At 48.1% G+C, this 26688-nt stretch overlaps 1 protein-coding gene across 1 annotated transcript in view; it reads right to left on the reverse strand.

Moving 5' to 3' along the window:
• The window catches only part of LOC145346904 (chondroitin sulfate glucuronyltransferase-like), a 50903-nt gene extending 26257 nt beyond the window's left edge, over positions 1-24646 (reverse strand). The window contains exons 1-2 of the mRNA XM_080194780.1: positions 23326-24646; positions 10436-11000 (exon numbers count right to left, since the gene is read on the reverse strand). Coding sequence (XP_080050906.1) covers positions 10436-11000; positions 23326-23603 — 843 coding nt within the window. The 5' untranslated portion in view covers positions 23604-24646. The remainder of the gene's footprint in view (positions 1-10435; positions 11001-23325) is intronic.
• Between the last annotated feature and the right edge of the window lie 2042 nt (positions 24647-26688).

The raw sequence follows: 26688 nt of genomic DNA on the forward strand, positions 1-26688 counted from the left end.
ACACGCTGGGATCGTTTAAGACTTAAGATAGCCACATGAACAGACTGAGAATAGAGGGATACAAACGAATGGTCTAGTTGGGATCATGAGCGGCATAGGCTTGGAGGGCTGAAGGGCCTGTTCCTGTACTGTATTGTTCCTTGTATGCTACCGGGACTTGATATATTGAGTTAAAAGGCAAGGCTGAATAGACTGGGACTTTGGGCTGCATGGTAGCACAGTGGTTAGCACTGTGGCTTTACAGTTGCAGGGACCTGGGTTCAATTTCTGGCCCAGGTCACTGTCTGTGTGGAGTTTGCACATTCTCCTCATGGCTATGTGGGTTTCCTCCAAGTGTTCTGGTTTTCTCCCACAGTCCAAAGGTTCGGTTGATTGGCCATGCTAAAATTGCCCCTTAGTGTCCTGAGAAGTGTAGATTAGAGGGATTAGCGGGTAAATGTGTAGGGATATGGGGATAGGGCCTGGGTAGGACTGTGGTCAGTGCAGACTCCATGGGCCAAATGGCCTCTTTCTGCACTGTAGGGATCTATAATTTCTCTCTGGAGTGGAGGAGGCTGAGGGGTGACCTTATAGAGGTCTTTAAAATAATGAGGGGCATAAACAAGGTAGGGGATTCTAAAACTAGAGATCATAGGTTTAAGGTGAGAGGAGAGAGATATAAAAGTGTCCAGAGGGGCAATTTTTTCACACAGGTGGTGAGTGTCTGGAGCAAGCTGCCAGAGGTAGTAGTAGAGGTGGGTACAATTTTATCTTTTAAAAAGCATTTAGATAGTTATATGGGTAAGATGGCTATCGAGAGATATGGGCCAAATGCGGGCAATTAGGATTAATTTAGGGGTTTTAAAAAAAAGGGTGGCATGGACAAGTTGGGCCAAAGGGCCTGTTTCCAAGCTGTAAATCTCTATGAGTCTAAATCTGCCATCTTTACCTGACCTGACCGACACGTGGCTCCAGACCCACAATAATGTGGTTGATTCTAAACAACCCTCTGAAATGGCCAAGCGAGGCACTCAGTTCAAGGGCAATTAGGGGCGGGTAATAAATGTTGGCTGTGCCAGTGATGCCCATATCCCACGGAAGAATAAAGAGGAACACAGATGTCACTGGCATGAGGCGAACCCTCAGCTGTCAGTAACAGCCCGCTGGGTGAATGAAGGACTGAACACTGAATGATGTTCTCACTGTAAGTAACAACGGACTGCTTTGTTAACGCATCAGTCACAACAAAATTCCAAACTATTTTCTGCTTTAAATTGAAGGTCAGTCGTTCTCAAAAATTAAACGGTGCCAATAATTAGAGAAACAAGCAAACCCTTTCAGAAAGTAAAATGACATAATATCCACTTTCAATATCTGACACAGAATTTTTCTTGAAGCAACCCAAGTACACAAGCTTCAGCCTCCCACTCACCGCAGGCCCCCCCCGACCACGGGCCCTCCCACTTGCCTCGTGGTGCACCCCCCCCCCCCCCCCCCCCGGGCTGTGGGCTCTCCCTCAGTGAGGCCCCCCCCCAACTCAGTGCAGGCCACCCTCCCTCCCCACCCCAGTGCAGCCCCCCCTCCCCCCCCAGTGCAGATCCAGTTCAGACAAACCAAGCACAGGAACTCACTTCAACCGCCTTGCAAGCATTTAAATCAACGGAAATAATTTTAAATGGCTGCAGAAATCCCCAGCAAAGCAACACTGCAGACTGCAGGGACAATATCTTGAAGGCAGCACGGTGGCACAGTGGGTTAGTGCTGCTGCCTCACAGCGCCAGGGACCCAGGTTTGACTCCTGGCTTGGGTCACTGTCTGTGTGGAGTCTACATGTTCTCCTCATGTCTGCGCGGGTTTCCTCCAGGAGCTCTGGTTTCCTCCCATAGTGCAAATTTATCATGCTAAATTGCCCCTTAGAGTCCCATGGGAGTCAACATGGGGTTGTCAGGATGGGGTCTGAGTGGGATTGTGGTCGGTGCAGGCTCGAAGGGCCGAATGGCCTCTTTCTGTAATGTTGGACTCTATAACTCCATAACTAAAAACCTCTCATTTCTATAGACCCTCACCAGTTCATAACATGCTGAAGGATTTATCACCAATGAAAGATTGGGCAGTGCTGGAATTGAAACAAGGGCCTCAATTTCTACACAGCATGATCCCAAACAGCAGCAGGATGAATATTGTTGATGGAGGAATGATTATTGGCCGAGCTGACACTGCTCTTTGAAACTCTGATCAGCTGGACAGAGCAGATAGAGACTCGGTTCAGCATTTTATCTGAAAGGCGGCACCCCCTCAGCACTGACCCTCTGACAGTGCGGCGCTCCCTCAGCACTGGCCCTCTGACAGCGCGGCGCTCCCTCAGCACTGGCCCTCTGACAGCGCGGCGCTCCCTCAGCACTGGCCCTCTGACAGCGCGGCGCTCCCTCAGCACTGGCCCTCTGACAGCGCGGCGCTCCCTCAGCACTGGCCCTCTGACAGCGCGGCACTCCCTCAGCACTGGCCCTCTGACAGCGCGGCACTCCCTCAGCACTGGCCCTCTGACAGCGCGGCACTCCCTCAGCACTGGCCCTCTGACAGCGCGGCACTCCCTCAGCACTGGCCCTCTGACAGCGCGGCACTCCCTCAGCACTGGCCCTCTGACAGCGCGGCACTCCCTCAGCACTGGCCCTCTGACAGCGCGGCACTCCCTCAGCACTGGCCCTCTGACAGCGCGGCACTCCCTCAGCACTGGCCCTCTGACAGCGCGGCACTCCCTCAGCACTGGCCCTCTGACAGCGCGGCACTCCCTCAGCACTGGCCCTCTGACAGCGCGGCACTCCCTCAGCACTGGCCCTCTGACAGCGCGGCACTCCCTCAGCACTGGCCCTCTGACAGCGCGGCACTCCCTCAGCACTGGCCCTCTGACAGCGCGGCACTCCCTCAGCACTGGCCCTCTGACAGCGCGGCACTCCCTCAGCACTGGCCCTCTGACAGCGCGGCACTCCCTCAGCACTGGCCCTCTGACAGCGCGGCACTCCCTCAGCACTGGCCCTCTGACAGCGCGGCACTCCCTCAGCACTGGCCCTCTGACAGCGCGGCACTCCCTCAGCACTGGCCCTCTGACAGCGCGGCACTCCCTCAGCACTGGCCCTCTGACAGCGCGGCACTCCCTCAGCACTGGCCCTCTGACAGCGCGGCACTCCCTCAGCACTGGCCCTCTGACAGCGCGGCACTCCCTCAGCACTGGCCCTCTGACAGCGCGGCACTCCCTCAGCACTGGCCCTCTGACAGCGCGGCACTCCCTCAGCACTGGCCCTCTGACAGCGCGGCACTCCCTCAGCACTGGCCCTCTGACAGCGCGGCACTCCCTCAGCACTGGCCCTCTGACAGTGCGGCACTCCCTCAGCACTGGCCCTCTGACAGTGCGGCACTCCCTCAGCACTGGCCCTCTGACAGTGCGGCACTCCCTCAGCACTGGCCCTCTGACAGTGCGGCACTCCCTCAGCACTGGCCCTCTGACAGTGCGGCACTCCCTCAGCACTGGCCCTCTGACAGTGCGGCACTCCCTCAGCACCAGCCCTGACAGTGCGGCACTCCCTCAGCACCAGCCCTCTGACAGTGCGGCACTCCCTCAGTACTGACCCTCTGACAGTGTGGCACTCCCTCAGCACTGACTGACAGTGTGGCACTCCCTCAGCACCGACCCTCTGATCCTTCAACGTATGTCACCTCCCCAATCCATCTCCAGTTTCCTGTGGCTCCACATTGGAAACCTTCACTTCAGGTTTCTGACTCTGCCACCCACACTGGAATGTCTCTTATCAAGATTACAATAACATCCTGTGTGAAACCTTCCTTCACCATGCTTTCCGAGCTGCCTGTAGCTTTGAATACAATGGCCGCCCCATCCTCCTCCAACACCTCTCCAAGCCCGCCCATCTGCTTGGAGGAATCCCGGGTGCCAGTACTGGTCTTAAGGCAGCAGCTAGGGTGGCAAGATAAGGCTTGGAAGACACTAATGTACCACTCTGGGACGTCTTTGGGTGCATCAGTGCAATTGTCCATGGATCCTGTCAAAAGTCTTTTTGAGATCGGTGAATTTGATAAGTGGTTTTTGCAGGTTCTGCTCTGTGATCTTTCTGAGTGTAAAGGTCTGCTCACAGCGAGATCTGCCATCCTGGAAACCTGTGCTTCATGAGTTTATGTTTCAAGTTTATTTATTAGTGCCCCAAGTAGGCTTACATTTACACTACGGTGAAGTTACTGTGAAAATCCCCTAGTCGCCACACTCCGGTGGCTGTTCAGGTACACTAAGGGACAATTTAGTATGGCCAATGCACCTCACCAGCATGTCTTTCAGACTGTGGGAGGAAACCACAGCACCAGAGGAAACCCACACACTCATGGGGAGAATATGCAGGCTCTGCACAGACAGTGACCCAAGCCAGGAATTGAACCCAGATCCCTGGCGCTGCGAGGAAACAGTGCTAACCACTGTGCCATCGTGTTCAGTGAAGAGTAACACTCACAAAGAGTATTGTCGACTTTAGCTTTCAACCATTCTGTAATATTTTGACTGTGAAGCCTTGGAATGAACCCCGGGGTTAGGGAATCAGATAGGGAATATACCTGACATTTATGGGTGAAAGAATACAGGATTTGCAAACAGGGCAGATACATGGGATGAGGATACAGCTTGTGTGGAGGAACAACATCAACACAGCCTGGGTAGGCTGGAAGACCTGGGTTCATGTTGTAATTTTGATGTAATTTCATAACAGTGACAAAGTGACAGAGCTGGGGGCAAAATCAGAACGCACTGAACCCTCAGCCTGCTCACATTCTCAGCAAAGACATAGAAAGGATTGTAAATGAAGGATCCCCAATTAAAACTCTGCCACAGCTTGCTGGGGTTATCAAACCACTTGGTATTTTTAAAAATACATCCAATCTAATCAAAGAAACATGCTCAGTGGGTTACAACAACAGGCCCTGCTCTGTGTAAAAATTACCATCTGCTACTCATTACATTCAGAGTACAAGACAGGAACTAAAGAAACATTCAAATTAATGCCTTCTGTTAAAACCACTTCCCGGTAATGAACACTCAGTGCCCGTCTCTCTGCTGCCGGCTTTATTACCCAGTCATTGTCCTCCTTTCCCAAAGGCACAGATTCTCACTGGAGATACAACAACGCTGATCTCTGACCATCTCCCTCCTTGGCCAAGTGGCCACTCTTCACCTGGGGACCTGGAACGTTACATCAGTGAGCTATTCACCACTGGAGGCCATCTCAAACCTGCCCTATCCTGAACACGATGGAAATCTCTATTCATGGGGGGGTCAAGAGTCACTAGGAATAGTCGTAAAAAAAGGCCCTGGCTGTTATTTTGTTATTTCTTTAGGGAAACAGAAAGTAATTGCAACACCTTGCTCTCCTGCTCCTTTTGAAAGACCAACTAAGATGGCACAGTCTGTCCAGAATGGAACTCAGCTGGTGTGAGTCGCTAACACACCATCCGCCCAGGGCAGGAATCTACTCAAACTGGATTACCTGAACGTTAGCTAGCACCATTCCCAGCACCATCGGATAGGGCCCTACCCCATACTCACCACAACCCCCACATTCAATCCAGATGGATATTGGTCAATCTCAATGGGGCAGATGAAGCAGTTCCATGCCAGAGAATCAGCACTGAATCCAGCTCGATTCTCCCAGAGCTGCACTAAGCAAATGGCAAAGTGCCATCATTTTACAAAAATTAATTTTACAGGGCCAGCATTTATTGCCGATCCCTACTGGCCCTCGAGAAAGTTGGGGGGGGTGAACCGCCTTACTGAATTGCTGCAGTCCCTGAGGGGTAGGTACACCCACAGTGCTGTTAGGGAGGGAGTTCCAGGATTTTGATCCAGTGACACTGAAGAAACGGCGATATATTTCCAAGCCAGGATGGTGAGTGACTTGGAGGGGAACCTCCAGGTGGTGCTGTTTCCAAGTGTCTGTTGTTCTTGTCCTTCTAAATCGAAGTAGACGTGGGGGTTTGGAAGGTGCTGTCTAAAGAATCTTGGTAAGCTGTTGCAGTGCATCTTGTAGATCGTACACACTGCTATCACTGTTCGTCAGTGGAAGGGGTAGCAATCAAGCAGGCTGCTTTGTCCTGGATGGTGTCAAGCTACTTGAGTGTTGTTGGAACTGCACCCATCCAGGCAAGAGGGTATTCCTTCACACACTTAACCATAGGTGGTGGACAGGCTTTGGGGAGTCAGGAGGTGAATTATTCACTGTAGGATTCCTAACCTTTGATCTGCTCTGGTAGCCGCAGCATTTATATGGCTAGTCTAATTCAGTTTCTGGTCAATTGTATCCCCCAGGTTGTTGACAGTGAGGGATTCAGCAATGATAATGCCGTTGAATGTCAACAGGTGATGGTTAGATTCTCTCTTGTTGGAGGTGGTCATTGCCTGGCACTTGTGTGGCACAAATGTTACTTGCCATTTGTCAGCCCAAGCCTGGATCTGATGTCCAGATCTTGCCGAATTTGGAGGACAACTGCTTTAGTATCTGAGGAGTGGCGAATGATGCTGAACATCGTGCAATCATTGGCGAATATTCCCACTTCTGACCCTACAATGGAGGGTCGTTGATTGAGAACAGTGTGTACATTTCAAGATATATTTTATTGGCTGTGAAAGTGTTTTGGTTTGGCCTGAGGTCACTCTGTAAACAATTCTTTGTGACTGGCCGAGTTTCCTGGGTTCCAGTGAGCAGACAGTAAGATCACCATGAACTGTTGCTGACACACGCACACCAGGCAAGAAGCACACTGGACTCACCTTCAACCTTCCCTGCTGGCACAATATACATTCATGTATGAAGGATGGGGATGGACCACCCCAGGAGCTGCTGACATGTAACGTACAGACGTACAAACATCCAAATCAAGAGGAGGAGTAGGCTATTCTGCCCCTCAAGCCTGTGCCACCATTCAATAAGATTGCGGCTGATTTAATTGTAATCTCCACTCCACAATCCTGCCTACCTCCATAACCTTTCACCTCCTTGTTAATCGAGAATTTATCGCATTCTGCCTTAAAAATATTCAAGGGTTCAGCTTCCACTGACATTTCATGAAGAGAGTTCCAGAGACACAACACTCTCCGAGAAAATATCCCTCACTCTTTCTTAAATGAATAACCCCTTATTTTAAACAGTGACCCTGTGTTCTAGACTCTCCCACAAGGGGCAACATCCTCTTCACATCTACCCCGTCAATAACCTTCAGGATCTTAATCAAGTCACCTCAATCTTCCAAACTCCAGTGGATACGATGCCTCAGTCTTAAAAATATTCAATCACCCTGCATCCAACATTCCCTGGGGAAGAACACAGCAGCATCGGAAACAGGAACAGGAGTAGGCCATTTGGCCCAGTGGATGCATCTTTCAAAATTCGACAGATTCTACCATGCCCAAGATTGCCATTACAATTTAATGTGTCAGTGTGGACTCGATGGGCCGAAGGGCCTCTTCTGCACCGTATGATTCTATGACTAGCCTCTAAACAATTCCCACCAATGTTTGTGCTCGTTTCTGCTTCATAGCTGCATCCAAACTGATCCTACACTGTGACTCTTTGACTTCAGATTCTCTTTCTCTACTGTATTGATCCTTTATTAACAAATGTCTATACATCCTAAATGACGAATATCTCTGAATGTTCAGGTCCAGGTTCTGGTCTCCCTGTAGCCACATCCCCATAACCATTTACCTCTAAAACTGCACCTTCAAATCACCTATCTTATTGCAAGCACTGTGTATTCACAGACTGCCTTTAACTTCATTTTTTTGACATAATCCCGCCTTCTGATCTTATTTGGTGCTTGCCTTTATTTCATCTGCCTTCTAATATCGCTGATTTTCCACTTCCTGTTACCAATGTTGCTTCCGTCCAATCTGACCTCTCTCACGCCCTCAGCGAACAAAATTCTCATCTCCATTTCAACTGGAACCATAGGATTTATAACACAGAAACAGGTCATTCAACCCAGCCATTCAGTGCTGCCGTTTCTGCTCCACACCAGCCTTCTCCCTCTTCAACTACCCCCACCAATATTTTTTTTTCAAGACCAGGAACAGGAGGCCTTAAGCCTCTTGAGCCCTTTCTGTCATTCAGTAAGACCATGACTGGTCCATATCTTAACTACATCCACACTCCTTGGCTTCACATCTATCTATGGTGGCACGGTGGCTAGCACAGGGAACCGAGTTCAATTCCGAGGTTGGGTCACTGTCTATGTGGAGTCTGTACATTCTCCCCATGTCTGCGTGGGTTTCTGCCGCATGCTCCGGTTTCCTCCCACACACTAAAGACGTGCAGGTTAGTGGATTGGCCATGCTAAATTGCCCCTTAATGACAAAGAACAAAGAAAATTACAGCAGAGGAACAGGCCCTTCGACCCTCCAAGCCTGCACCGACAATGCTGCCCAACTTTACTAAAACCCCCTACCCTCCCAGGGACCATATCCCTCTATTCCCAACCTATTCATGTATTTATCAAGACACCCCTTAAAAGTCACTATCATATCTGCTTCCACTACCTCCCCCAACAGCTAGTTCCAGGCACCCACCACCCTCTGTGTTAAAAAACTTGCCTCATCCATCTCCTTTAAACCTTGCCCCTCACACCTTAAACCCACACTTCCTGATAACTGACTCTTCCACCCTGGGAAAAAGCTTCTGACTATCCACTCTGTCCATGCCTCCCATAATCTTGTAGACTTCTATCAGGTCACCCCTTAATCTCCGTTGTTCCAGTGAGAACAAATCAAGTTACTCCAACTTCTCCTCATAGCTAATGCCCTCCATACCAGGCAAATCTTTTCTGTACCCTCTCCAAAGCCTCCACATCCTTCTGGTAGTGTGATGGCCAGAATTGAACACTATCTTCCAAGTGCAGCCAAACTAAGGTTCTATAAAGCTGCAACATGATTTGCCAATTTTTAAACTCAATGACCCGGGCGATGAAGGCAAGCATGCTGTATGTATGCATGCTGTATGTATGAAGGCAAGCATGCCATATGCCCTCTTGACTACCTTCTCCACCTGCATTGCCACTTTTGGTGACCTGTGTACCTGTACACCCAGATCCCTCTGCCTATCAATACTCTTTAGGGTTCTGCCATTTACTATGTATTTCCTATCTGTATTAGACCTTCCAAAATGCATTACCTCACATTTGTCCGGATTAAACTCCATCTGCATCCCTCTGCCCAAGTCTCCAGCTGATCTATATCCTGCTGTATCCTCTGATGGTCCTCATCGCTATCCACAAATCCACCAACCTTTGTGTCACCTATAGGGGGACTAGGAGCATAAGTATGAGGAGTTATGGGATAGGGCCTGGGTGGGACTGTTGTCAGTGCAGACTTGATGGGCCGAATGGCCTCCCTCTGTACTGTAGGGATTCTGTGACTTCTATCTCTATCTTTTCGTGCCCTCATTGAGCAAAACTTTACTGATTGCAAATCTGAAAGAGGTGAAATGGGCACTCAGTAGAGCACATTCCTCCCCAACGCCATGCTAACTCAATATTAACAACACAAAGCTCTTCCTTGAGGCCTTTCCCTGCCTGGCTGTACAACTACAAAGCTGAAAGAAGAAACCTTTTGATGAAGTGTTCTTATCTCACTGAGGAAGCTTCAGGTCTATCTACATCCAACAACCTGCAGTGAAAACTGCTCACTTTCTGATAGCTGTGACATATTGCACCACAGCAGCTGACACACTGCTTAAAAAGTCAATTTGATCTATCTCCCAATTTTAACAGATTCTTAAAAGAATTCCAGGATCCAGTTCCACACCTGCATCTTCAGCCATAGAATCCTACAGTACAGAAGGGGGCCATTCAGCCCATTGTGTCTGAACCGACCACAAACCCACCCAGATCCTATCACTATAACACCATGCATTTACCCTGTCAGTCCCCCTGACACTAAGGGGCAATTTAGCCTGGCCAATCCACCTAACCCACACATTTTTGGACTGCGGGAGGAAACTAGAACACCTGGAGGAAATCCACACAGACACAGGTAGAACTCCACACAGACAGTGACCAAAGCCGGGAATCCTGGCGCTGTGAGGCAGCAGTGCGAACCACAGTGCCACCGTGCTGCCCACGAGCCACACCATATCTTTGCACTAAGTTTTGTTCAAATTCATCTATTAATTTCTGAGATATAGTGTTTACAAACAGACTAAAACACAACAGCAGAGGTAACGATAGAGTAAGAATCTGCTGCTCTTGGGAGAGTTCCACATTTGTCCTGTGTGTGAAGTGCCTCTCCATCACGTCCTTATGTAGCTTTTCCCCTAAATCTCTCTGACCTGACCATTCCCTGTGGTCGCTAGCTGCATATTCTCACCACTGTCTGGATAAAGAAGCAGTTGTCTATGGCAGGGGAGGGGACACTGACCTTGTGTTTATCAACACAGCTGATGCCGATATAGTCGATGATGCAGCGGCCCAGCCACTCGTCCGCTCGGACACTCAGGATGTCGTTGCGACAGTTGTCCAGATACCGCTGAAGCTTGACAAGGACACTCCGTGACATCACGTAGCCATAGCCACCGTGGCAGTACCGGGAGTCTGGGTCACCACCGATGAACTCTTCTGCTCGGCCCAGGTACAGGTCCTCGTCAATGCTGAGGTGAGAAACGAGAGACTTGATGCGTTCGGCCTCTGTGTACGTGTTGTCCTGCGCCAGGTAGAACCAGTCGTACTCATTGCCGAAATGTTCGTAGATGTACTGGATGGTCCGGTACATCAGCCACACTGGCCGGTCATCTCCGTGAGAGACTATCTGCATCCCGTGTGGGAACTTGGTATTACGAAATCCAGTGAAGTAAGTCAGCCTGCTGAAATGGTGGGCCACTGTCCGATTAACAGAGACAGCCAATGAGTTCAGAGTAGCCTTAGACGTCAGGATACCAACAAATAGTTGATCGCGGATTCCCAGCTCCGTATGAATGTAACGTGTCCTGGTGGAGGGAAAACAAACAGCCTCAGGCATTAGCACTTGTGTTTGAACTTCTTTTCCCTCCCTCAGTAACATCTGCCCTCCTCTTCTGAACATACCAGTACCTGACAGCTCAGGTGACTGTCAAAGATCACATAGCGCTTTTTTCTTACAAAAGAAGTGTGGCAGGAGAGTGAGAACGGGGTTCACCTTGACGTACTGGCCAACGTTTATGTCACAATCAATATCACCCCAGAAAACATATGTGAGCACACTGTTATATGTGGGATCTTGCTGTGTACAAACTGGCTGCCTGATGATCTACATTACGAAAGTGCTACATTGGCTTTGGGATGTCCTGAGGTGGCGAAAGGTGCTACAGAAATGCAAATCTTACTTTTGCTCTTTCCTGGAGAATGGCCAATGCCACAAAGGGATCAAGTTGCTCCCATAACTGCTTCACTTGTGACTTTAGTTTAAGAACATAAAGAACATAAGAAATAGGAGCAGGAGTAGGCCATCTAGCCCCTCGAGCCTGCCCCGCCATTCAATAAGATCATGGCTGATCTGTCTTGTCTCAGTTCCACAGTCCCGCCCTCTCCCCATAACCCTTAATCCCCTTGCCTATCAAAAACCTATCAACCCGCGTCTTAAATATATTTAGCGAGGTAGCCTCCACCACTTCAACGGGCAGAGAATTCCAGAGATTCACCACCCTTTGAGTGAAGAAGTTCCTCCTCAACTCCGTTCTAAACCACCCCCCCCCCTTTATCTTGAGGCTGTGCCCCCTAGTCCTACTGTCCTTTCTGAGCGGGAAGAGCCTCTCCACCTCTATCCTATCCATCCCATTCACCATCTTATATGTCTCAATGAGATCTCCCCTCATTCTTCTAAACTATAACGAGTACAAGCCTAGTTTATTCAGCCTCTCCACATAGTTCAACCCCCTCAACTCCGGTATCAGCCTAGTAAACCTCCTCTGCACTCCCTCCAAGGCCAAAATATCCTTGCGTAAGTGCGGCGACCAAAACTGCGCACAGTACTCCAGCTGCGGCCTCACCAGTGCCCTATGCAGCTGCAGCAAGGCCTCCCTACTTTTATATTAAATCCCCCTCGCTATGAAGGCCAGCATCCCATTCGCCTTCCTGACCACCTGCTGCACCTGCAGGCTGGGTTTTTGCGACTCATGCACAAGGACCCCGCGGTCCCTCTGCACCGTCGCATGCTGCAGTTTTTCACCATGTAAGCAATAGTCCTTCCTACTATTATTCCTACCAAAGTGGACAACTTCACATTTGCCAACATTAAATTCCATTTGCCAGTTCCTGGCCCATTCGCCCAGCCTACCTAGATCCTTCTGCAGACTCTCCACAGCCTCCGCACAATTTGCCGTTCCACCAATCTTGGTGTCATCAGCAAATTTCGACACCATACACTCGGTTCCCTTCTCCAGATCATCTATATAAATGGTAAATAGCTGAGGCCCCAGCACCGATCCCTGGGGCACTCCACTAGTCACCAACCGCCAATCTGAATAGCACCCACTGACCCCCACTCTCTGCCTCCTATTTGACAGCCAATCCCCTATCCACACTAACACCCTACCCCCAACTCCATGCCCCCTGACCTTCTGTAATAACCTCTTGTGAGGCACCTTATCAAACGCCTTCTGAAAATCAAGAAACAATAAACCAGCACATTGCTAACAAGTTGTTGCAGCACTCGCTGTTTTTGAGGCCAAACTGTCATTGTCTCGTTGTTGTTTGTGGGATCTTACTGTGCAAAAGTTGGCTGCTATATTACATAGTGACCACACTTCATAAGTACTTCGCTGACGTGAGAAACACTGATAATGTTACTGGACAAAAACATAAAGAATCCTTGGTTTCAGAAGCTGACTGTACAAACACAAAGAGGTGACACTAAACCTGAAATAACACTGGAGAGGTCTCTGCTGGAGACTGTCCAATTCATGAGAGATATTGTGAGCATATTCAAAGAGGAAAAAGAACCATTTGTCAAAGCTAAGAGACTGGGAACACACGATGCAAGTGTGGAATACAAGGAAAGTGGAAAGAAACTTACACAAAGAATAAGAAGGGCTAAAAGGGGTCATGAAAAAGCATTGGCCCGCAGGATTAAGGAAAATCCCAAGGCTTTTTATACATATATAAAGAGCAAGAGGGTAGCCAAGGAGAAGGTTGGTCCACTCAAGGACAAGGGAGGGAATTTATGTGTGGAGCCAGAGGAAATGGGCAAGGTATTAAATGAATACTTTGCGTCAGCGTTCACCATGGTGGATGAGGTGTCTGGGAAAAGACATGTAGATAGTTTGAGTCATGTTGAGATCAAAAAGGAGTTGGTATTGGGGTTCTTAAGAAACATTAAGATAGACAAGTCTCCAGGGCCAATGGCATATACTCCAGAATACTGAGAGAAGCAAGAGAGGAAATTGCTGGGGCCTTGACAGAAATCTTTAAGAACATAAGAAATAGGAGCAGGAGTAGGCCATCTAGCCCTTCGAGCCCTGCCCCGCCATTCAATAAGACCATGGCTGATCTGAAGTGGCTCAGTTCCATTTTCCCGCTTTCTCCCCATAACCCTTAATTCCCTTGCCTACCAAAAACCTATCTACCCGTGTCTTAAATATATTTAGTGAGGTAGCCTCCACCACTTCAACGAGTGAAGAAGTTCCTCCTCAACTCCGTTCTAAACTGCTCCCCCCTTATCTTGAGGCTGTGCCCTCTAGTCCTGCTGTCCTTTCTGAGCGGGAAGAATCTCTCTACCTCTACCCTATCCATCCCTTTCATTATCTTATACGTCTCTACAAGATCCCCCCTCATCCTTCTAAACTCCAACGAGTACAGACCCAGTCTATTCAGCCTCTCTTCGTAGTCCAACCCCCTCATCTCCGGTATCAGCCTAGTGAACCTCCTCTGCACTCCCTCGAAGGCCAAAATATCCTTGCGCAAGTGCGGCGACCAAAACTGCACACAGTACTCCAGCTGCGGCCTCACCAGTACCCTGTACAGTTGCAGCAAGACCTCCCTACTTTTATATTCTATCCCCCTCGCTTATGAAGGCTAGCATTCCATTCGCCTTCTTGATCACCTGCTGCATCTGCAGACTGGGTTTTTGCGACTCATGCATAAGGACCCCCAGGTCCCTCTGCACCGTGGCATGCTGTAGCTTTTCGCCCTTTAAATAGTAATCCCTCCTACTATTATTCCTGCCAAAGTGAATAACGTCACACTTGCTGACATTGTAAAATCTTCTAACTTGCTAAAATCTTTGTATCCTCACTGGTTACAGGGAAGGTCTCAGAAGACTGGAGAATAGTCAATGTTGTTCCTTTGTTTAAGAAGGGTAGCAAGAATAATCCAGGTAATTACAGGTCGGTGAGTCTTACAGTGGGACGGAAATTATTGGAGAGGATTCTTCCAGACAGGATTTATTCCCACTTGGAAATAAGCAGACGTATTAGTGAGAGGCAACATGGTTTTGTGAAAGGGAGGTTGTGTCTCATTAACTTGATCGAGTTTTTCGAGGAAGTGATGAAGATGATTGATGAGGGTAGGGCAGTAAATGTTGTCTACATGGACTTCAGTAAGGCCTTTGACAACCTCCCTCATGGCAGACTGGTGCAGAAGGTGAAGTCGCATGGGATCAGAGGTGAGCTGGCAAGGTGGATACAGGACTGGCTCGGTCAAAGAAGTCATGATGTGGAGATGCTGGTGTTGGACTGGGGTAAACACAGTAAGAAGTCTCACAACACCAGGTTAAAGTCCAACAGGTTTATGTGGTAGCAAAAGCCGCTAGCTTTCGAAGTGCTGCTCCTTCATCAGGTAAGTAGGAGTTGTGTTCACAAAGACTTGATTACCTGTAAAGACTCACATTCCAACCATTATTCTGTAAATTGAGTTTGTGTCTTTATATGCCCTGTTTGTGAACACAACTCCCACTCACCTGATGAAGGAGCAGCGCTCCGAAAGCTAGTGGATTTTGCTACCAAATAAACCTGTTGGACTTTAACCTGGTGTTGTGAGACTTTTTACTCGGTCAAAGAAGACAGAGGGTTGCAGTGGAAGGGTGCATTTCTGAATGGAGGGCTGTAACAAGTGGTGTTAGTCAGGGATCAGTGCTGGGACCTTTGACGTTTGTAATATATATATAAATGATTTGGAGGAAAATGTAACTGGATTGATTAGTTAGTTTGCGGACAACACAAAGGTTGGTGGATTTGTGGATAGCGATGAGGACCATCAGAGGATACAGCAGGATATAGATCAGTTGGAGACTTGGGCAGAGAGATGGCAGATGGAGTTTAATCTGGACAAATGTGAGATAATGCATTTTGGAAGGTCTAATACAGATAGGAAATATACAGTAAATGGCAGAACACAAAGAATATTGATAGGCAAAGGGATCTGGGTGTACAGGTACACAGGTCACTGAAAGTGGCAAGACAGGTGGAGAAGGTAGTCAAGAAGGCACACGGCATGCTTGCCTTCATAAGAACATAAGAAATAGGAGCAGGAGTAGGCCATCTAGCCCCTCGAGCCTGCCCCGCCATTCAATAAGATCATGGCTGATCTGTCGTGTCTCAGTTCCACATTCCCGCCCTCTCCCCATAACCCTTAATGCCCTTGCCTATCAAAAACCTATCGACCCGCGTCTTAAAAATATTTAGCGAGGCAGCCTCCACCACCTCAACGGGCAGAGAATTCCAGAGATTCACCACCCTTTGAGTGAAGAAGTTCCTCCTCAACTCCGTTCTAAACCACCCCCCCCCCTTTATCTTGAGGCTGTGCCCTCTAGTCCTACTGTCCTTTCTGAGCGGGAAGAGTCTCTCCACCTCTATCCTATCCATCCCATTCATCATCTTATATGTCTCAATGAGATCTCCCCTCATTCTTCTAAACTCTAACGAGTACAAGCCTAGTTTATTCAGCCTCTCCTCATAGTTCAACCCCTCAACTCCGGTATCAGCCTAGTAAAGCTCCTCTGCACTCCCTCCAAGGCCAAAATATCCTTGCGTAAGAGCGGCGACCGGGGTATTGAGTTTAAAAATTGGCAAGTCATGTTGCAGCTTTATAGAACCTTAGTTAGGCCGCACTTGGAATATAGTGTTCAATTCTGGTCGCCACACTACCAGAAGAGTGTGGAGGTTTTAGAGAGGGTACAGAAAAGATTTACCAAGATGTTGCCTGGTATGGAGGGCATTAGCTATGAGGAGAGGTTGGAGAAACTTGGTTTGTTCTCACTGAAGCAACAGAGATTGAGGGGAGACCTGATAGAAGTCTACAAGATTATGAGAGGCATGGACAAAATGGATAGTCAGAAGCTATCTGTACTTGTTGGAGTTTAGAAGGATGAGGGGGGATCTTATAGAGACGTATAAGATAATGAAGGGGATGGATAGGGTAGAGGTAGAGAGATTCTTCCTGCTTAGAAAGGATAGCAGGACTAGAGGGCACAGCCTCAAGATAAGGGGGAGAGGGGGGTGCAGTTTAGATCAGAGTTGAGGAGGAACTCCAACTCCAACTCAACTCCATTGTTTAAGAAGGGGAACAGAGACTTCCCCGGGAATTATAGACCGGTGAGCATTACTTCTGTTGTGGGCAAGGTTTTAGAAAAATTAGGGATAGGATTTATAGTTATTTGGAGAGTAATGAATTGATTGGAGATAGTCAGCATGGTTTTGTAGCGGGTAGGTCATGCCTTACTAACCTTATTGAGTTTTTTGAGAAAGTGACCAAAGAGGTGGATGGGGGTAAGGCAGTTGACGTGGTATATATGGACTTTAGTAAGGCGTTTGATAAGGTTCACCATGGTAGGCTTCTGCAGAAAATGCAGATGTATGGGATTGAGGGTAATCTAGGAAATTGGATCAGGAATTGGCTAGCAGATAGGAGACAGAGGGTGGTGGTTGATGGTAAATATTCGTCATGGAGTTCGGTTACGAGTGGTGTGCCTCAGGGATCTGTTTTGGGGCCACTGCTGTTTGTAATTTTTATTAATGATCTGGATGAGGGTATAGTTGGGTGGATTAGTAAATTTGCTGATGACACCAAAGTCGGAGGTGTGGTAGATTGTGAGGAAGGGTGTCATAGTTTGCAGGGAGACTTAGACAGGTTGCAGAGCTGGGCCGAGAGGTAGCTGATGGAGTTTAATGCGGAGAAGTGTGAGGTAATTCACTTTGGTAGGAATAACAGATATGTCGAGTATAGGGCTAACGGGAGGACTTTGAATAGTGAGGATGAACAGAGGGATCTAGGTGTATGTGTACATAGATCCCTGAAAGTAGGGACTCAAGTAGATAAGGTTGTTAAGAAGGCATACGGTGTCTTGGCGTTTATTGGTAGGGGATTGAATTTAGGAGTCGCAGCGTCATGTTGCAACTGTACACAACTCTGGTGCGGCCGCACTTGGAGTACTGTGTGCAGTTCTGGTCCCCACATTACAGGAAGGATGTGGAGGCTTTGGAGAGGGTGCAGAGAAGGTTTACCAGGATGTTGCCTGGTATGGAGGGGAGGTCCTATGAGGAGAGACTGAGGGATTTGGGGTTGTTTTCACTAGAAAGAAGGCGGCTAAGAGGGGATCTTATTGAAACATATAAGATGATTAGAGGTTTAGATAGGGTGGATAGTGATAGCCTTTTTCCTCGGATGGAGAAAGCTAGCACGAGGGGGCATGGCTTTAAATTAAGGAGGGGTAGTTATAGGACGGATGTCAGGGGTAGGTTCTTTACCCAGAGGGTGGTGAGGGATTGGAATGCCCTGCCTGCTGCAGTTGTAAACACGCCTAGTTTGGGGGCGTTTAAGAGATCCGTGGATAGGTTTATGGACAAAAAGGGATTGGTTTAGGTTAGTGGGTCATTGTTTTTTAACCGGTCGGCGCAACATCGTGGGCCGAAGGGCCTGTTCTGTGCTGTAGTGTTCTATGTTCTATGAACTTCTTCACTCCAAGGGTGGTGAATCTCTGGAATTCTCTGCCCGTTGAAGTGGTGGAGGCTACCTCGCTAAATATATTTAAGTCGCGGGTAGATAGGTTTCTGATAGACAGGGGAATTAAGGGTTATGGGGAGAAAGCGGGAAAGTGGAACTGATCCACTTCAGATCAGCCATGATCTTACTGAAGGGCTAGATGGCCTACTCCTCCTCCTATTTCTTATGTGCTTAAGCTTTTTCCCAGGGTGGAAGAGAATTACTAGGGGGCATAGGTTTAATATGTGAGGGGCAAGGTTTAAAGGAGCTATATGGGACAGAATTTTTACACAGAGAGGAGTGGGTGCCTGGAACTTGTTGCCAGGGGGAGGTAGTGGAAGCAGATACGGTAGTCTTTAAAGGGCGTCTTGACAAGTACACAAATAGGATGGGAATAGAGAGATATGGTCCCTGGAAGGTTAGGGGGTTTTAGTTAAGTTAGGCAGCATGGTTGGTATAGGCTTGGAGGGCTGAAGGGCCTGTTCCTGTGCCGTAATTTTCTCTGTTCTGGGAATCACACTTTAGGAAGAATGTCAAGGTTTTGGAGAAGGTGCAGCAGAGATTTATTAGAGTGGTAACTGGGATGCAGCACTTCTGTTACATGGAGAGAGTACAGATGGAGAATTAGAGATGGGCAACATATACTGGCCTTGCCAACAACGCCCACAGTCTCCTGAAAGAATAAAACAGTGGCTGGACCTGCTCTGCTCTCCTTGGAGCAGAGAAACTTAAGGGAAGATTTCAGAGCTTTCAAAATTACAGCGTTTTGAAGAGGAGAGGCTGGTGACACGAGGGTCAGTAATACTCACAGAGAATTGACAAATGAGCCAATGGCAATGAGGAAACTTTCCCTCCTTACCCAGGCAGTTGCAGTGAATTTGAAATCACAGTTTGTAAACACGGTGGAAACAGGTCCAATTCTAACTTTCAAGAAAGAGTTGTGTAACTACTCGAATGGAAAATATTCAAAAAGCACTGGGGAGTGGAATTAATTGGATAACGCTCAAAGAACACAAACATAGAGTTATAGAGGGTTACAGCACGGAAGCAGGCCCTTCAGGCCAACTTGTCCATGCTGCCCTTTCTTTTAAACCATTAAGCTAGTCCCAATTGCCTGCATTTGGACAACATCTTTCTGTTTCCATCTTACCCATGTAACCGTCTAAATGCTTTTTAAAAGACAAAATTGTACCCGCCTCTACTATTACCTCTGGCAGCTTGTTCCAGACACTCACCACCCTCTGTGTGAAAATATTGCCTCTGGACATTTTTGTATCTCTCCCCTCTCACCTTAAACCTATGCCCTCTAGTGGTAGACTCTCCTACCTTTGGGAAAAGATATTGACTGTCTAGCTGATCTGTGCCCCTCATTATTTTATAGACCTCTATAAGGTCACCCCTCAGCCTCCTACACTCCAGAGAAAAAAGTCCCAGTCTATTCAGCCTCTCCACAGTCCTGGTGGGCTGCTGAATGGCCACTTTTGGACTGCATCATTCTGTGATGCTGAGGCTGAAAAAGGCCCTGGAGAAATAGAAGTGACATGAGCACTCTGGTGTTTTACAATAAGCCCAGGTCCCTGCAGGATTCATCACCTCGCGGAGCCTGGTTAAGGTCCCAGTCCTCAACTTGCCTGAAGCTGACTAGGCCTGTGTGCGGTCTGAGAGCGGGTGCTGCAATACAATCAGGAATCGGAGCTTTCTGTGTCTCTTTTGCTGAGAATCATTACAGTAAAAAGTCTGACAACACCAGGTTTAAGTCCAACCAAACTTAAACCTGGTGTTGTCAGACTTTTTACTGTGTTTACCCCAAACCAACGCCGGTATATCCACATCATGAGAATCATTACAGCAGATTACAGAGCTGCTCACCCAGCTGAGAGGTAAACAAATTCAGCAACTGCAGCTGCCATTCTACTCAAAGCAAACTCTCACCTACAGCAAAGTGATAACCAGCAGAAAAACTGATAAAACTCTGCTAATGCTGCAAATTTAAAAACTATAACAAAAAGGGCTGGAAAACCACAGCAGGTCTGGCAGCCTCTGTGGAGAGAGATACAAGAGTTACTGTTTCAAGTTCAATATGACTTTTCTTGGAACTCTTTTTATTGATTTCAGTTAGGCATTTGACCAGGTGCCACATGGCAGACTGGTGAGAAAAGTGAGATCTCGGATACAGGGGAAGGTGACAGGTTGGATCTAAAATTGGCTGAGTGACAGGGAACAAAGGGTAATGGCTGATGGATGTTTTTGCAAATGGAAAATGGTTTCCAGTGGATTTCACAGAGTTCAGTGTTGGGGTCCTTGCTGTTTGTTGTATATATTAATGACTTAGACTTAAATGTGATTGGGAATTTGTAGATGACACAGAAATTGGCCGTGTAGTTGATAGTGAAGGCGAAAGCTGTGAACTCAGAGTGATATCAATGGTTTGGTGAGTGGGCAGGGAAGTAGCAAATAAAATTCAATCTGGAAAAGTGCGAGGTAATACATTTGGGGAGTACAAACAAAGCAAGGGAACACACAAAATATGGAAATAGGTGAGAGACCTTGGAGTTAATGTCCACAGGTCCCTGAAGGTGGCAGGACAGGTGGACAAGGTAGTCAAGAAAGCATATGGAATGTTTTCCTTTATCGGGTGAGGTATTGAATACAAAGGCAGAAATGTAATCATGAGACTGTATAAAATGCAGGTTAGGCCACAGCTGGAGCTTTGTGTACAGTGTTGGTCATATTACAGGAAGAACATATTTGCTCTGGAGAGAGAACAAAGGAGATTCACAAGAATGTTGCCAGGACTTGAAAATTATGGCTACGAGGAGTGATTGGATAGGCTAGGATTATTTTCCTTACAATGGAGGAGGCCAAGAGGTGACCTAATTGAGGTGTATAAAATCACGAGGGGCCTAGACAGGGTAGACTCGTTTCCCTAAGCTGAGGAATCAGTTACGGGGGGCACAGATTTAAAGTGATTGGTAGAAAGATTCGGAGAAAAGCTTTTCCACCCAAACGGCACTGGGTGTCTGAAATTCACTGTCCAAGTTGGTGTTTGAGGTTGAAATGCTTAACTCATGGAAAAGGTCCTCAGATCTGATCTTAAAAGCTGTAACCTGCAGGGGTATGGAGCCAGTGCTGCAAAGTGGGATTAAAATGAGTGGTTAGTTTGTTATTTTCTCTTTTTCAACCTGCACGAACCCGATGGACCAAATGGTCTTTTTCTGTGCTGTAACCGCTCTCTGATTCTATTCCGTTAGAACTGTTTTATGCTGTTGGTTGGAGAATAAATGTTGGCCAAGAGATCCAGGAGAATTCCTCTGCTCTTTCCAATGGCCTTGAGATCATTTATGCCCATTGCAGGGGCAGGCCAGAGGCTGGGTTTAATACTGAAGCAGTACTGGACAAACCCCATGTCCTGCTGAGTCAGAGGCAGCAGATCACTCACTAACCCATGACTGCCATTAGCTGAGACTTCCCATCACTGAGCTAATGAGTGGGTCAAATGAACAGCCCTCCATCTCAGTCGCTGCAAGATTGAAAGCAGGCTTGTTCACTCAACTATGACCCCACGAATAAAATTAAATATATTTAATACATGCTGAATAATTCATAACGAGTTATAGAAAATGCTTCATTATTTATACATTACTAGAACTGTCACCAACTTCAAACAGTAAAAACTGAAGGAATATTGACACTTTGGACACAGAGGGAGCGCAACAGTTCTCACAGTCAATATTGTGAGCAATCAGCACATACCTCACTGGCCCTTACTGTACATACAAATCACTTCAGTCACACCAGTAGGGAAAAGACTATATGGGTATAAATCAGTGAAATGTGGCAACCCTGAACACAGACAACGGTCCACAAAATGTCTCGTGGGCTGCACTCAGAACCCTGATGGCCACGTACGGTCCCTGGGCTGCAGGCTGGATTATGTACTGGAAGACAGCTGTTTCCCTCACTGATTGAGTAATTAACCAACGCTCCTAATCTTCATAGAAATCATAGAAACTCTTTAGTACAGAAAGAGGCCATTCGGCCCAGCGAGACCATCCACAATCCTACCCAGGCCCTACCCCCATATCCCTACATATTTACCCATTAATCCCTCTAACCTACACATCTCAGTTTGATTGCAATCAGGGGTGTACCTGCACAGGAACGTACCTGTTTGAATGTCAGGCAAATCAGCCAGATTGCTTGTGCCTTCTGCAGGTGAATAACTTGTCTCCATTCTCTGCCAGAATTTCCACGTGGAAAATGGGCACTTGGGCTAGACCTTGCAGAGCAACAAGTACACAATGGACCCAATGAGAGTAAGAAGTCTCACAGCACCAGGTTAAAATCCAATGGGTTGATTTGGAATCACGAGCTTTTGGGGCACTGCTCCTTCATCAGGTGAGTGGAGACTTGGGTTCAGAAATACGGACATATACATGCAAAGACACAATTACAAGCTAATTACAGATTGAAATGTGAAGAATGGTTAGAATTTGAGTCTTTACAGGCAATCAAGGCTTCCAAATAAACCTGTTTACTTTAACCTAGTTTTGTGAGACTTCTTACTGTGCCCACCCCAGTCTAATGCCGGCAACTCCACATCCTGGCCAATAAGAGTGGCAGGGCTGGGGAGAATAACTAAATTAAGAAAGCCTCACCTTTGGAGAATAAATTAAATAGAACATAGAACATTACAGTGCAGTACAGGCCCTTCGGCCCTCGAAGTTGCGCCGACCTGTGAAACCAATCTGAAGCCCATCTAACCTACACTATTCCAATATCATCCATATGTTTATCCAATGACCATTTAAATGCTCATGTTGGCAAATCCATGACTGCTGCAGGCAGGGCATTCCACGCCCTTACTACTCTGAGCAAAGCACCTACCTCTGACGTCTGTCCTGTATCTATCACCCCTCAATTTAAAGCTATGTCCCCTCATGCTAGCCATCTCCATCTGAGGAAAAAGGCTCTCACTATCCACCCTATCTAATCCTCTGATCATCTTATATGCCTCTATTAAGTCACCTCTAAACCTTCTTCTCTCTAACAAAAACAGCCTCAAGTCCCTCAGCCTTTCCTCATAAGACCTTCCCACCATTCCAGGCAACATCCTGGTAAACCTCCTCTGCACCCTTTCCAATGCTTCCACATCCTTCCTATAACGCGGCAAACAAAACCGTACACAATACTCCAAATGCGGCCGCACCAGAGTTTTGTACAGTTGCAACATGATCTCATTGCTCCTAAATTCAATCCCTCTACCAATAAAAGCTAACACACCATATGCCTTCTTACCAATACGCCAAATACACTTGCTATTAAAGTTCCCCAAAATGCATTTCTATGTTAAATCCTTACCTCAGCACCTTCTTGTGTGGTTTGTTGGGATCCTTGTAATAAGGCACAATCCTGGGCTCATACTCCTTGTTGTCACTGAAGTCTCTGGTGTCTGATCCTGGTTCCAGGTGCCTGCTGTCATGGGGCAGACCCCTGCTGTCCCCTGCATCCATGCACGATTCGTCCCCATCTCCCTGAGTCCAGGAGACACGCAGCAAACTCAGGCTGCAGCCCAAGGATAGCCCCAGGATGAGGGGCAGAGCAGGGCGGAAGAGCAGTATCAGCGAAGTCAAACGCATGGTAATGACTGGGCAGCAGAGAGAGAGTGCGAAGAGGACACACAAACAAAATAAAGATCTGATACAGATACTGTCATGGAAATCACTCTGATTTAAAATATCAAACTGTTTTGTCTCAAACGCAGATAGGTATGAAACACACACAAACACTGACAGGTTTGGAGTGGTGATTCTCAGCTCCTGTACTGTTTGAAGCTAACTGTCCCCAGTCACAAGACAGGCGGCATATGATAGCGGCAGCAAAAAGGCATCAACTCAGCCTCGCATGAAGCTTAAATCCCGATGCAAACAGAAATCCAAAGAGGATCAATAAAACTCAGTAACAATCAAGAGCAAACTCAACTCAAACCATCCGCACTTCCAGCAGCGACTGAGCAGGTACAACCTTGTAAACTGGAGCAGAATGTGGAAGAAATACTAACAGTACTGGATAAACATCCTCAGACGAAAAATATTTTCAATCCTATAGCCTGATGCTAGAATGTTTCACAGTTGCCATAAACTTGTTAAACCCCTGTTGCGGTGACATTTACTCTCTCTCCCAACTTCATTTTCTGCATATTTTGGAAGGGGTTAACACCCCAGAGAGAGATGTTTTCCCCACACCATCTGAAATTCCGTTTCCTTGCGGGGGAGGGGGATAATATCTCAGTGCGGGTATGGCCCATGTATGGAGAAATTAAACAGGGTGTCCAACACACACTGCAGAGTGTCCCTGCTGAGATCCAATCCTTGCTCCAGTCAGATTCCAGCTTTCAAGCTTCAATGGGTGCATTGATGAATAAATTGCTGTCAGGACGATGGGGGAAACTGGCAGACAGAATTCGCTCCACCTTCAATCCATATTCCCTCAGCACAAAAACAAATCCTCTGGTAAATGCTTCTGGATGCTGGCGAGGAATTTACCACACTGAGGAAGAGAATCTGACAAAGCAGCTTCAGGTAGAATCAGCTTAAATCTTCTTTCAGACACACCAGGTGGACTGTCATCACCGAGAGCTGGCACTGAGCTCCAGACAGATCCCAGGACACACACTTCTCACCGGGGGGGGGGGGGGGGGACGGTCTCCTCACTCTGAGGGGGGGGTCTCCTCACTCTGAGGGGGGGGTCTCCTCACTCTGAGGGGGGGGTCTCCTCACTCTGAGGGGGGGGTCTCCTCACTCTGAGGGGGGGGTCTCCTCACTCTGAGGGGGGGGGTCTCCTCACTCTGAGGGGGGGGTCTCCTCACTCTGAGGGGGGGGTCTCCTCACTCTGAGGGGGGGGGTCTCCTCACTCGGAGGGGGTGGTCTCCTCACTCGGAGGGGGTGGTCTCCTCACTCTGAGGGGGGGGTGTCTCCTCACTCTGAGGGGGGGGGGTCTCCTCACTCTGAGGGGGGGGGGTCTCCTCACTCTGAGGGGGGGGGGTCTCCTCACTCTGAGGGGGGGGGGTCTCCTCACTCTGAGGGGGGGGTCTCCTCACTCTGAGGGGAGGGGTCTCCTGTCCAGGTAATACTCTGCCTTTCTCTGATGTAGAGAGCTCCTGCTCCCTTAGTCTCGGAGCTCCTGGGCTGAGGCCTCGATGCTCAGTGTGCTTCCCGGCCTCGGCCTCGGCCTCTCCCGCCGGGGCCAGGGACTGCTAGGGGCGCATGCGCTGAACCTCCACCGTTAGGTTCCGGACATCCCACGTCTGCGCATGCGCGGGCCTGCGGCAGTGGTGGGTGCGCGTGCGCCAGGGTTGCAGAAATGCGCATGTGCAGATTGTAAAGCGAGAGACAGGACTGCGCATGTGCTAGGTCCGCAGTGGCAGGCACAACTGCGCAGGTGCGGATTGTACTGGGCTCAGAACTGCGCAGGTGCGGGTTGTACCGGAATCAGAACTGCGCAGGTGCGGATTGTGCTAGGATCAGAACTGCGCAGGTGCGGACCATGCAGTTGGCGGGAAACCGTCAATGTTGGAGGAGGCCATTCAGCCCATCGAGTCTGCACCGAGTACAGTCCCACCCAGGGCCCTATCCCCATAACACCATGTACTTACCCTGCTAATCCCCCTGATACTACAGTCAATATAGCATGATGTGGAGATGTCTCACAACACCAGTCTAAAGTCCAACAGGTTTATTTGGCAGCAAAAGCCACTAGCTTTCGGAACACTGCTCCTTCATCAGGTAAGTGAGAGTTCTGTTCACAATCAGGGCATATAAAGACACAAACCCAATTTACAAGATAATGGTTAGAATGCAAGTCTTTACAGTCTCCGAGGTACAGACATTGTGAGTGGAGAGAGGGTTAAGCATATGTTAAAGAGATGTGTATTGTCTCCAGACAGGACAGTTAGTGAGCCCAGGCGAGTCATGGGGGTGACACGAACCCAAGATCCCGGTCATGGGGGTACACAATTGGGGGTACACAATTTAGCATGGCCTGTCCAGCTAACCTGCACATCTTTGGGATATTTGCGCTGCAAGGGCGGGCAGGAGGGGGATGCGCGTGAGCGAGAACGATCGTGCGGTCGCGTGCTGAGGAAAAAGAGCGGGAAAAAGCAACAAAATGGTGGCAGCTGAGATATCCTCAGAGAAGAAGAGAGAACAAGAGACCAAACAGACCTTCTGGGAATAGATTAACGGATGACTTTGAGCAGCAGAGTAAGAAGTATCACAACATCAGGTTAAAGTCCAACAGATTTATTTGGAATCACAAGCTTTCGGAGCACTGCTCCTTCCTCAGCTGAGTGGGTGTCAATATGTGTGATCTTCTTGGACATCCTCTCTACTCACCTGATGAAGGAGCAGCACTCCAAAAGCTCATGATTCCAAATAAACCTGTTGGACTTTAATCTGGTGTTGTGAGACTTCTTACTGTGCCCACCCCAGTCCAACGCCGGCATCTTCATGTCTTGAGCAGCAGACACAGTGTTGAGGCAGGCACCTCACTGGAAACATTGAGGTAACCAGCCACAACAAAGAGAGGCACAGCTCAGCAAAACCATCAATTCATTGGTAAGAAACTGCTATTTGTGCCATTTGAATTGCTGTAATTTTAAAAAGCAGGCTATTTTTTAAAGCAGTAACTATATTTGGATTTAACTGAGAAAAAACAGGAAAAACT

This window comes from Carcharhinus amblyrhynchos, chromosome 8 (assembly GCF_965287045.1).
Source record: "Carcharhinus amblyrhynchos chromosome 8, sCarAmb.v2.hapA, whole genome shotgun sequence".
In the NCBI taxonomy this organism is placed as follows: Eukaryota; Metazoa; Chordata; class Chondrichthyes; order Carcharhiniformes; family Carcharhinidae; genus Carcharhinus; species Carcharhinus amblyrhynchos.